The sequence below is a fragment of the Budorcas taxicolor genome, chromosome 6 (genome assembly GCF_023091745.1).
Source record: "Budorcas taxicolor isolate Tak-1 chromosome 6, Takin1.1, whole genome shotgun sequence".
NCBI classification, from domain to species: domain Eukaryota; kingdom Metazoa; phylum Chordata; class Mammalia; order Artiodactyla; family Bovidae; genus Budorcas; species Budorcas taxicolor.
The window spans coordinates 92986596-93000028 of record NC_068915.1 but is presented as its reverse complement, the minus strand read 5'-3'; the positions used below and the strand labels follow the sequence as shown (position 1 = coordinate 93000028).

The following is a 13433-nucleotide window of genomic DNA, read 5'->3' as shown; positions in this document are numbered from 1 at the left end:
GAGCCGTGTCAAGAGGAGCTGAGACGTGGGGGAGAACAAGAAAGAAAAATGCCTTCACACACAGCCCATGCTTCAGATCTTCCTAGCTCCCCTCATCCACTCAAGTTCACAACCCCGCAGGAAACTGGTGGGGCGGATGGGAGCGGCCAGGGAGAGGGAGACAGCTTTGAAAGCAATTTGTTTTGCAGCGGGTCAAAATTGAGTTCAAAGGGAAAATAAAAAAAGCAATTTCCCTGCCATATATATCTACAGTCCAAACAGAGGCTACTTTGTTAAAAGATTCTAGAAATTTTGCAGACAGCACAAGTCCACGGAGGTCAACAGAGTTAATTATTTATGGGGTCTCTCTCCATGCCTCTTTAAAACAAAAACACAAACACATTTCATTTTCTTTCCTGATTCACAGGAAGAGCCTCCAGGTGCCGGCTCGCCACTAAAAGCTGCCAGTGGGGCCTGTGACAGAAGCTGGACCCCCAGAGCACCTGCAGACTCTGCTTCAGAACCAGACTGAGCTGGGCAGCCACCAATGATGAGGCCCAGCTGCGCTGACTGTTAGGCTCCTGTCCACGTCATCCCTTTCTGTGTCTGAGTCTCTGGCTCAGGGCTTCCCATCTAACCAGCTGCTCCAAGAGCTAACAGCTCCAGGCTAGCTGTTCCAAGCCAATCTGAACAGAAAGTAACATTTACACTACAGAAGCTCCGTGCTAGGAGACAACTTGAAATTGAGCCATCAAACCTGGCTGTCCTCTCTGCTGGGAAGGGACGGGAAGGAACAGGTGCGGGACCACCAATCCTGCTGCAGAGAGGGTTTCAAGTCCAAACAGAGATGCCTCCATTCCTTACCCGGGCACACTCCACTTTGGCACACTCTGCAGTCTGGCAGGTCACTTGGCCACGGTCACACACGCAGAACTCACAGGCCGAGGCCTTCCACATTTCATCCTGGTATCGCACGAGCCCTCTGTGGGAGCAGCTTCCAGCAGGAGACACACAGTCCTCACAGCACTGCCCCTGACGCCGAGCCCGTCTCTGACCCTGAGGAAGCAGAGAGAAGGGAGGGGAAGGGCAGTGGTCAGGAGGGCACCAAAGCATCAGAGCAAAAGGACACAAAACACCAAGTTTGTACACCGTTCCCTAGTGGCTAAGATGGGAAAGAATGAATCTGCCTGCAATGCAGGAGATCTGGGTTTGATCCCTGAAGATCTCCTGGAGAAGGAAATGGCAACTCACTCCAGTATTGTTGCCTGGAGAATCCCATGGACAGAGGAGCCTTATGGGCTACAGTTCATGAGGTTGCAAAAAGTCAGACATAACTGAGCAAGTAACACTTTCACTTTCCCTTCCCCCACTTCCCCAGATGGAGGCAGGTTCCCCCCACACCCCCACCCCCCCCCCCCCCGCCTCCTTCCTGGAAGGCAGGTACTTCCTACCTCTATCGCATAATCTGAGCATCATAACACTTTCTCTTTCCTCAAGGGACACAATGGACTAAGAAATGCATTTCGAAAATGACCTTGATAAAAGTTGGAGAATCAAGCTGCACACTCCCAAATACCTTTTCGCATCTTAATGGAGGGCAGGGCTGTTTGTGACACCTGACCTCGCCCTGGTCACATGTACAGGTGGTGCAGGCATTTTCATGCCACTGCTCTCCATGCTGAAGAAAGGGTGGAAAAAAGTGGAAAATCAAATGTCACATGTATCAAATAGAAACCTGAGGCACATAAGACACACAACTTTTTATTAGTTTTCAATTGAGTCACATTGCATGTAATCCTGAGAAATGATAACATTCACACAGCAAGAGGCTCTAAGGAAAAAAGTCAGGAAATGTCCAAAGAGAACTTTGGATTCATTCTTATTCAACTAGATTCATTCTGCCGATGCCTTGAGGGCCTGCCCGCCTTATGCTAGGTACATAGAGGCCTGGGAACTCTGAGCATCATAGGAAGTCAGTGTTGCTGGCTAAGTGATGGTTATTCTTTAGCTCTTCTTTGCTGGGAGACCCAGTTCTCATGGCCACACACTCACTTTTCCAGCTTCCCTTGCAGCCAGCCCACAGACATAGTCCCCCCCACCAAGGGGACCCTAGGGGAAGAGTGCTAGAGGTTGAGGAAAGGACTCTCCTCACCCCATAAAAGAAGAAAAGCCACCCCTTTCTTCCATCAGGCTTAAGTAATGATTGGGTGAGGACGAGCTGCCTGAAACTGTGGAAGACACAATGGCTGGAACATGAAGGGACAAGCCAGGAAGCAAATGCCAACATGCTAAGGATGGGAGAGTACAAAGATCAAAAGACAGCATGGAGACCTGACCAACCCTGCGACTTCCCCACCTCCGGGCTTCTTGCGATGTGAGGTCATAAATGTTTCATCTTAGCCACATTCAGAGGAGCATTTCTGTTGCTGGCAGCCAGAAACAGGGTAACAGATACAGAGGCTTTTCCTTCCAGGAGGAAATAATCTAGCATGTATATCTCTACTGTATTAGACAGCAGAGATCTAGTAAGTAGAAAAATCATTTCCCCATGAGTTCTTTTCATCTAGACTTCACAGAGACCCATCTAGAATTTATGTCATTCATCCCCTAATACTCTTCCAGATTCTCTGCTGAAAGTCAAAAATCACAATTTCTATTTACTTTTCCTCAGAATGACTGGTAAGTAAGGAAATTAGTTGGGTTTACTTTTTATATATTCTTTGCTTTAGAATAATGTAACCTTCTTTTGGTTCAGCTGGGCACTCCCAAGACAGAGCATTCATTCATTTGATTTGTTGAACTCACTTTCGTTTGGTGCCTATTCTGTGCCGGGTAGTTACCTACACTGTCCCAATAGTACCTTCAAGCTTGCAGGCTTCACCACCACCAGACTCCTTACCCTTCCCTCTCTCTCCTCCCACCCTGCAATGCTCCCAACCTCACTGTAAGTCAGGAGACACTGTCTTTGAATATCAGTGCATAAAGTCCAACCCAGACAGATATTCCCAGATGCTCCAAGTTAAGTGTCCATTGACAGTAACCAGTGGTACTCCTTTTTCCCTTCAAGAGGTGTGAACAGAAAGTTCACCATGGTTCATGAACCAGGTGCTGCTTGCCAGCACATTCTTTTATATTTCTAATCCTCTCCGATTTAATTTTTTCAGAAAGACTTTCCATGAAGAGAAGAAAAAAGCCATTTATGTACTGAGTTACTAATGCTGGCACAGAGTCAGATGAGGGCGGGGGAAGAATGATGGTTAGCAAGGCAGTGGGCAGATGTGCAAGAACGCATGTCACAACACCTACGAGGGGCACATCAAAGCTTACCTCGTACACTTGGCCAGCAGCCGAGCACGACCGCGAAGAGCACTGTGGGCAACATTTTCCAGGCATGCGGACTACGGTTTCATCCTAACACCCCAAAAAGAGTCCATCAGAAGGCAATATTAATAAAATCCATGACAGCAGGAAAACTTCACTCACAGCCAACTCAAACATGTGCCTCAAAGCAGCCAGAAATAGCAATTTCCTCTCCTTTCGTATTTATTAGTCACCTGGTGCTTTGATAAGAATTAGCACTTCTCAGGGCAGTGTAACTTGAGAAGTTTGCACATTCCTCAACCCTCAGCTACTTCTAAGAACAAATAAAAGCTCAGCTAATAGCAGTAAGAATAGTACTTCCTTCCACATCTAGGTTGCTTCCAAGTCCTGGCTATTGTAAACAGTGCTGCTGTGAATACTGAGCTGCATGTGTCTTTTTGAATTATGGTTTCTCAGGGTTTATGCCCAGTAGTGACCTAGATGGCTGGGATGTGTGGGGGATGGGGGGAGGTCCAAGAGAGAGGGAATATACATATATATATTATATATATATTTAGCTCATTCACTTCACTGAGCAGCAGAAACCAATACAACACTGTAAAGCAACTATATCCCAACTTTAAATAATAATAAGAAGAAGGAGAGTAGATTTTGTTTGCCAGGTACTGTTCTAGGTACTTTATATGAACCTGTGAAGTAGGGACTCTCATTCCCCTTTTAAAACAAGCCAAGTGAAAAACAGAAAGGTTGTGGAACTTGCCCAGGGTCACAGAGACACTGCCCAAGGTGATCAGTAATGGTAAACAGTTGGCAGAGAGGACTTCAGAATATCAGCCATTTCAACACTTCAGAACATTTACACTCCTGCTGAGTTAGCACTAATCTCAAAGTGAAGGCATCCCTCCATTGATAAACTATCTCACTATTTTTCTGGATCTTTATGTGAATCCACACATTCAACTATATGTATTAGGGAGGTCCTTAACATGAGAAAAATCAATCTTGGTGGCTCAGATGGTTAAGAATCTGCCTGCAATGCAGGAGACCCAGGTTTAATCTGTGGGTCGGGAAGAATTCCCTGGAGAACGGAATGGCTATCCACACCAGTCCTCTTGCCTAGAGGATTTCATGGATAGAGGAGCCTGGTGAGTTATAGTCAAGGGGGTCCCAAAGAGTCGGACACAAGTGAGTGACAAACAGTTTCACTTTATTCACTTTAACATGAAAAAAAATCAATCACACCCTGAGATATCTATTAATGGGAATATGGCAGTGCAGAGAAATATGTGTGACAAACATTAGATGCCCAAAGGACACCCCACCTCCTTACTCCTACAGTCTCAGCTCTACTGCACTCACCCCCAGAATATCAGACTCTTTGTCTCTGCTGCCCTAAAAAGAATTTTCACAACAATGAGAAGACAAAGAATCAGCTTCTCATTTTGACATCATTACAGCTTTTAAAATAGAAGAAAGGAAGACAAATTAAAGCCAAAAGAAGGACGATTAGAATAAACCAAGCTTCGATTACAAAGAAGTGGTAGAATTTATATACAAGATACCTCCTGAACAGTTATATGCACTTCTTTTCACAAAAAGCAGAAAATGAGATTGCATAATCATTCAGTTCAATTCAGTCACTCCGTCATGTGCAACTCTTTTCAACCCATGGACTGCAGTACACCAAGCTTCCCTGACCATCACCAATTCCTGGAGTTTACTCAAACTCATGTCCATTGAATTGGTGATGCCATCCAGTCATCTTATCCTCGGTCATCCCCTTCTCCTCCCCCCTTCAATCTTTCCCAGCATCAGGGTCTCTTAAAATGAGTCAGTTCTTCACAACACGTGGCCAAAGTATTGGAGTTTCAGCTTCAGCATCAGTCTTCCCAATTAATATTCAGGACTGATTTCTTTTAGGATGGACAAGTTTGATCTCCTTGCAGTCCAAGGGACTCTCAAGAGTCTTCTCCAACACCACACTTCAAAAGCATCAATTCAGCACTCAAATTTCTTTATAGTCCAACTCTCACATCGATGCATGACTACTGGAAAAACCACACCTTTGACTAGACGGACCTTTGTTGGCAAAGTAATATCTCTGATTTTTAATATACTGTCTACGTGGGTCATAGCTTTTCTTCCAAGGAGCAAGTGTCTTTTAATTTCATGGTGGCAGTCACCATCTGCAATGATTCTGGAGCCCAAGAAAATAGTCTTTCACTGTTTCCATTGTTTCTCCATCTGTTTGCCAGGAAGTGATGAGACCTTTCTCACTGATCACTGAGGAAGGCTTTCCTATCTCTCCTTGCTATTCTTTGGAACTCTGCATTCAAATGGGTATATCTTTCCTTTTTCCTTTGCTTTTCGCTTCTCTTCTTCTCTCAGCTATTGTAAGGCCTCCTCAGACAACCATTTTGCCTTTTTGCATTTCTTTTTCATGGGGATGGTCTTGATCACTGCCTCCTGTACCATGTCATGAACCTCCATCCATAGTTCATCAGACACTCTGTCTATCAGATCTAATCCCTTGAATCTGTTTCTGACTTCCACTATCATAATCTATACGGAATTCACTCTGCAAGAAAATAAGGCCAGGGTACTTGGGGGAAGGTGAGGGTCGTGGAGAGTGTCAAATAACCTTAATTTTTCATGGAAAGTTCCAGTCATGCCTGTGGTTATGTTAACCCAATTACATATGATCAGCTAGATTAATGCATTACTCTCTATTAGGGATTAATTTCAAACACCTGAATCACTGGAATTAAAATGACAATTGTTTCCTCTGTATTAGGTTACTTTTATTACTGGATAAGTCTATAAAAATATTATGACAATTGATGTTCCACAGAGTATGTGAAAATTGGACATGGACTGAAATCATTGAGCATTCCTTGACCTCAGCTCTTGAGTTTAATAAAATTTCAGCAAGGAAGTAAAAATAAAATTATATCTGATAGTCATATTCATTCTTCAGTAACTTTATGGAACTAAACAATGAATTTATACAATGTTAAGTAAAGAGTAGACAAATGTCATGATCACAAATCTTGAACAGAAATATTGACTCAGTATAATTTATCTTAATCAACAGGGACTAAACCCAAGGACAGTGGCAGAGTCAACTGGAAAGCACAGAGGAGGAGTAATCACCTGTATAGAGGCTGGTACAAGGAAAATCAAGTTTTCTGATTCTTATTGGCAATGCTTAATTATATATTTTATTAGACTTTCTTCTAATAGAAAGATTTTTTCTATAGACATAGAATCTTTTTTCACAAACAGAGACCAATTAGAACAAGAAGGAAGGACACTAAAGAGAAAATATCCCTGGAGACAACAGAACTTCATGATGGTGAGTTTAGATCCCATTTGGACTTCTGCTGTATAAACAGGACTGAAGAGGCAAGTCAGCAAAGTGGGTCAGAGAAATGGAAAAGACGTTTTGGCAGTACACTTTTATTGCTATGATATATGCCTGAATTCTATCATTCTTTTCTTCGTTGTTGTTATTGTTCAGTTGCTAAGTGGTATCTGGCTCTTTGAGAGCCCGTGGACTGCAGCACACCAGGCTGCCCTTGTTCTTCACAATCTCCGGACTTTGCTCAACCTCATGTCCAATGAGTCTGTGATGCCATCCAACCACCTCATCCTCTGTCAACCCCTTCTTCTCCTGCCCTCATTCCTTCCCAGCATCAGAATCTTTTCTAATGAGTCGGCTCTTACAAATGAGGTGGCCAAAGTATTGGAGCTTCAGCTTCAGCATCAGTCCTTCCAATGAATATTCAGGACTGATTTCCCTTAGTATTGACAAGTTTGATCTCCCTGTAGTTAAAGAAATTCTCAAGAGTCTTCTCCAACACCACAGTTCAAAAGAGTCAGTTCTTTAGCACTCAGCCCTTGTTATGGTCCAACACTCACATCCATACATGACTACTGAAATAAACCATAGCTTTAACTAGATGGAACTTTGTCAACAAAGTGATATCTCTGCTTTTTAATGCACTGTGTGTTTGTCATAGTTTTTCTTGCAAGGAGCAAGTGTCTTTTAATTTCATGGCTGCAGTCACTATCCACAGTGATTTTGAAGCCCAAGGAAATAAAATTTGTCACCATCTCCACACATTCACCATTTAGTTGCCAAGATGCGATGGGACCAGACACCATGATCTTAGTTTTTTGAAAGTTGAGTTTTAAGCCAGCTTTTTGCCTCTCCTCTTTCACCTTCATGAAGAGGCTCTTTAGTTCCTCTTAGCTTTCTGCCATATCTGAGGTTACTGATACTGGTGTCATCTGCATATCTGAGGTTATTCATATTGCTCCTTGCAGTCTTGTTACCAGCTTGTGATTCGTCCAGCCTGGCATTTGGCATCACGTACTCTGCATATAAGTTAAATAAGCAGGGTTACAGTATGCAGCTTTGACATACTCATTTCTAATTTGGAACCTGTCCATTGTTCCACATACGGTTTAACTGTTGCTTCTTGTCCTGCATACAGGTTTCTCGGGAGACAGGTATAGTGGTCTGGTATTCCCATCACCTTAAGTGGAATACTGTCTGGTATTCCACAGTTTGCTTTCCACACAGTCAAAGGCTTTAGCACAGTTAATGAAGCAGAAATACATGCTTTTTCTGGAATTCCCTTGCCTTCTCTATCTTCCAACAGATGTTGATAATTTGATCTCCAGTTCTTCTTCCTTTTCTAAATACAGCTTGTACATCTGGATGTTTTCGGTTCATATACTTCTGAAGTCTAGCTTGAAGGATTTTTAGTATTACCTTGCTAGCATGTGAAATGAGTGCAATCGTATGGTAGTTTGAACATTCTTCAGCATTGCTTTTATTTGGAACTGGAATGAAAACTGACCTTTTCCAGTCCTGTGGCCACTGCTGAGTTTTACAAATCTGCTGACATACGGTGTGCATCACTGTAACAGCATCATCTTTTAGGATGTTAAGTAGCTCACCTGGCATTTCTTTCATCCCTGGTGGCTCAGATGGTAAAGAATCTGCCTGCAGTGCAGGAGACTGGGGTTCGATTCCTGGGTCATGAAAATCCCCTTGAGAAGGGAACAGCAATCCACTCCAGTACTCTTGCCTGGAGAATCCCATGGACAGAGGAGTCTAGTGGACTACAGTGCATGGGGTCACGAAGAGTCAGACCAAACTGTACAACTAACACAAATTCACAGCTGGAATTCCATCACCTCCAACTCATAGATTTGCCTTTCCAAATCTATAGACTATACAGGGACCAGCACTCTACAGACAAGTGACCAAATCCAGCCCACCACCAATTTCCACAAGCTTTGACTAGAACACAGCCACCTACACTCATGTACATACTACCTGTGGATGTTTCTGTGCTGTAATGGCAGAGTTGAGTAGTTGTCCCAACTACATGGCACACAAAGCTGAAAACTTTCACTATCTGGCTCTTTACAGGAAAAATTTGCCAACTCTAAGTCTAAAATAGTACCATCAGTACTCACAGGAGTTTAGTACAAAAAAAATATGTATGATCAATGTCATTATCATTTGGGATAGGGCCACCATTAAGAATATACAGTTGACCCTTGAACCAATAGAGGTAAAGGGCACTGACCCATCATGCAATTGGAAATTGGAATATAATTTTTAGCCAGTCCTAGGCATCCACATTTCCTCCACATCTGTGGTTCTGCATCCATGGATTCAACCAGCTGTGGATCATGGGTATTGCACCATCTACTATTGACAAAATCTGCATATGTTCAAACCATGCTGTTTGAGGGTCAACTGTATTTAATTATGGTTTACCATATTCCTTAAATTAAAATATTATGATAAACTTTATAGTATATTATGGCTAATAGCTCATGACAAAGTATCCTCTCCTATGATACCTCTGAAAATATAAAAATGAGATGAAAACTGTGCCATCAAAAAGGAGAACAGACAACCTCCTGCTATTGCCAAGAGGGGTGGCCTTTCTCTGTTTTGTTAACCAAATAGAAATGAGAACCATCACTTCCTCTGAAGTCTCTGACTCTCAGTGCCAAACATAACACGGCTCATCCCCACAGTGTGTGGCCACTACTATTTGAAGCCATCAGAGTGCCCACTGTAGCCTTCACCTCCCTCAATGGCTTTCTACATCTAATCAGAGCCCATAATGTAAAAAAAGAAACAAAAAGAAAGATAACAAAATGAATGGGAAATATGTGCACTGGGGGAGGAAGAGGAAGTGATAAAAAAATGGGGATGAGGACACCCCAAATGTAAAGCACACAGTCACCAAGAAACATGGTGAGAACTCTTGCAAACTAGAGATTATAGTTTTATATTTCATGAATTAAAAATTTAAGAAAATTGGGCAGTGGAGACAGCAAAAAATCTGATCTCAGTACAGTAGAGCAACATTAAGTTAAAATTGGCCAGACCCTTGGTCAAGGAAACACACACCTTCCTAAGCACTTAGACCTTTATTTTCTTGGGCTCCAAAATCACTGAGGACAGTGACTGCAGCCACACAATTAAAAGACACTTGATCCTTGGGAGAAAAGCTGTGACAAACCTAGACAGCATATTAAAAAGCAGAGACTTTACCTGGCCAGCAAAGGTCTGTATAGTCAAAAGAATGGTCCTTCCAGTAGTCATTTATAGATGTGAGAATTGGACCATAAAGAAGTCTGAACACCAAAGAATTGATGCTCTGGAGAAGGCACTTGAGAGTCCCTTGGACTGCAAGGAGATCAAACCAGTCAATCCTAAAGGAAATCAATGTTGAATATTCATTGGAAGGACTGATGCTGAAGCTGAAGCTCCAAAACATTAACGACCTGATGTGAAGAGCTGACTCATTGGAAAAGATCACGATGCTGGGAAAGATTAAAGGCAGGAGGAGATGGAGGTGATGGAGGATGAGATGGTTGGAAGGCATCACTGACTCAATGGACATGAGTTTGAGCAAACTCAGGGATATTGTCAAGGACAGGGAAGCCTGCTGTACTGCAGTTCATGGGGTTGCAAAGAGTCAGACATTACCTAGCGACTGAACAACAACAATGAACCCAAGAAGCGGGTATTAGCCAACTGCATGCTGCTTACCTTTGCAGCTTTGAAGCACTGAGTATGAACAGATTTCTCTAAGGCTGAGCAAATAGAAAGAAAGGAACTTGGGGGGAAATCCTAAACTGCAAGCAAAAAGTAATAATACTCTGAAGATTCACAGAAAGGGCAGATTTCTGAAACCAACATATTGCAGGATCTCAAGTAAAAGATTTAAAAACCATTTTGCAACTTGAGTAAGGCAGAAGAAAATGCAGTCTTTATTAAAGAAGCAAAAAGCAATATAGAAAGAGAAAGCATTGGAATTTTAAAAAATTGGAAGAACCAATGATAAGAGAAAGAAGGAAGAATTAAAAGAAAATTAAAGAAATCATCAAATTAAAATCAATATGGAGGCAGGAAACACAAACTCAAGAAGCTCTCCCCATAATGTAGAGCAAAGACACAAAAGTGAAAATAATGAGGCAGAACATGACCAGTAATGAGGGGAGATGGTAGAGGAGCAGTCTAAGAACCATATGTGTTTCTGAGAACTGAGCATAATTGGAACAGACATGACTAATCAAGGCCAGAACTAAAGAAAATATTTCACACCTGGAATACAGACTAAAAGGGCTTCACAATATTCTAGGTAAAATATGTGAAAAGACACCTTCCTAAGAAATACCCTGGGGAAATGTCTTAATTATAAAGATAAAGAAACATCTTGCAAAAATTCAACAGAGTAAACTAATTGATATAACAGAAGAGAAAACAGACCCACCTCTGACTCCTCCAGGGCACTAAATTCCAGAATTCAGTGGAAAGGAGATTATAATCTCATTAAATTTTGGACCCCAACAAATAACCTTTCATGAGTGTAGGCAAATAGGAAATAATTCTGCAACACGTCAGTGGCTCGAAAGACAATTTTTCAACTTTTTAAGAAAATATCTGAAGATGAAGTTCAATTCACTTAATCAGTTGGGAATGGGAAAATGGCGGTATTGAAAAAAAAATTGGTAATAGAGCCACAGGAAGAACTCTCATCAGACTGAACAGATCATTTTAACAAGCCTACAAAAATATGAACAGAGGCCTCTGTTCACATGGCATCTGGACAAAAGCTGAATGCAAGCAATTTCAGTGTCAATTTACACCACCCACCAAGGGAACAACCTGTTATTTGAACACAAGAATTACTCCTTTTATCAGAGATAATCACTAACTCCAAAAATCTGATTATAACCATGCAAATATATCCACATTTGCCTACCAAAAAATTGGAATGAATTTTTAAAAAATCTACTATGATGTTTTTGAATGGTAGAAATATGGATGATCAGTTCCTTTACTGCTTTTTTCAAACTTTCCTTAATGAGCACAGATTCTTTTTACAATTAAAAAAGACACACTTTATTTTAAAAATCAAATTTTTTTCAGAGCTCAACACCTGGAAATACATTTCTTCTGATAAACTTAAAAAAAAATACTGAATTAGTTAACTCATATAAAATGCTTACAATCATGATTGATGATGTTAGCAATTACTGTTTTGTGATTATTATTAGATGTAAATAAACAACATATGACTTATCATTTGGGGAGGTGATGTAGTGTAACAGGTAAAAATCAAAGTCAAGTGTGGTCTGTTGAAGTTGTAATGTCAAGCTGCCTATGTTAGAAGCACAGATACTTCCTAATGATGGTACCTTGAGCAGAGTATTTAAACTTTGTATCTCAGTTTTGTCTACTGCAACATGGGATGATAATAATAGCTTGTACTTCATAAGGTTGTTATAAAAATAAAAAAGATTTTAAATTAATGATTATCAAATAATAAATACCCCAAATGTGGGGATGGTGATGGTTAGATGGTGACAGTGATTACGTTTCCGACCAAGGCACTAACTCTTATCAGTTCAGTTCAGTCGCTCAGTGATGTCCAACTCTTTGTGACCCATAGACTGCAGCATGCCAGGCTTCCCTGTCCGTCACCAACTCTTGGAGTTTACTCAAACTCATGTCCATCAAGTCAGTGAATCCATCCAACCATCTCATCCTTTGTCGTCCCTTTCTCTTGCCTTCAATCTTTCTCAGCATCAGGGTCTTTTCAAATGAGTCAGTTCTTCACATCAGGTGGCCAAAGTATGGAGTTTCAGCTTCAGCATCAGTCCTTCCAAAGAATATTCAGGACTGATTTCCTTTAGGATTGACTGCCTCTTTATATCATCAGAACACCCAATGTTTTAATAGTGATATTAAATCAAGAAAAATGGTTTAAATAATCTGACAGTTGGGTATTTTTGAATGTCAAGGCAAAACTATAAACTTGATGCAAGAGTGCTTAAAATCAATCTATTGTCAAGACTTCAGAATGCTTGCATAGCAATTAGCTCTACAGTATGGCAACAAATTTCATCTTTTTAAGTTAATCCATGCAAACTGTAAGTTAGTACTGTTTAAAGCTAGAGTTCAGCATTTTAAAAAATGGGAACCAGCACTTTCTGGTATTCCAAGCTAACCCATGATATGCAGTCATTGTTGTTTTTAAAGACTTGAAGCAGAAGGTTCACAATGGAGTGTTTCCTCCTTCCCTCGTCCCACCTCCCTTATTGTAATGGTGGCAAACTGCTTAATTAAGCTTCTTACATAAAAGACTAAACCCTGGGATGTGTAAGTCAAAATGCTCCAACACTACAATATCTTTCAAATGTAAGATATTCTGCAACTCGACCAAGAAGCTCATTTGCAATCTGAAAGCTAGGACAAGACGTCATGATGAATGGAGATATGTGATAAGTGTGCAGTGTTTGCTGTAGTGTGGGTAATGCAATCTGGTCTTTCAATTAGATATGTTTTTCCTTTATTTGGCATTTAGCATTTCTTGCCTAATTGCCTTTTGTCTGCCTTTAAACATATTGCCCAATTGCCACAATATGCAATGTTATTGATTTTGTTTTATTTGACACAAAGTACTGCTCTGTATCAACTGAATGCTGGCTTCCAGCTTTTTCTCAGATCAAAAATGAGCTATTTTTGAACTGGAGGCAAGCTCCTTTCATGGTTATCTGTCAACTGCCAAGGAACATCCATGGGAGCT

At 41.2% G+C, this 13433-nt stretch overlaps 1 protein-coding gene across 1 annotated transcript in view; it reads right to left on the bottom strand.

The window, feature by feature from the left end:
- The window catches only part of FRAS1 (Fraser extracellular matrix complex subunit 1), a 508994-nt gene that overhangs the window by 280658 nt on the left and 214903 nt on the right, over positions 1–13433 (bottom strand). Inside the window, exons 7-9 of the mRNA XM_052641724.1 lie at positions 3307–3390; positions 1556–1657; positions 844–1035 (exon numbers count right to left, since the gene is read on the bottom strand). Of these exons, the coding sequence (XP_052497684.1) occupies positions 844–1035; positions 1556–1657; positions 3307–3390 (378 nt within the window). The remainder of the gene's footprint in view (positions 1–843; positions 1036–1555; positions 1658–3306; positions 3391–13433) is intronic.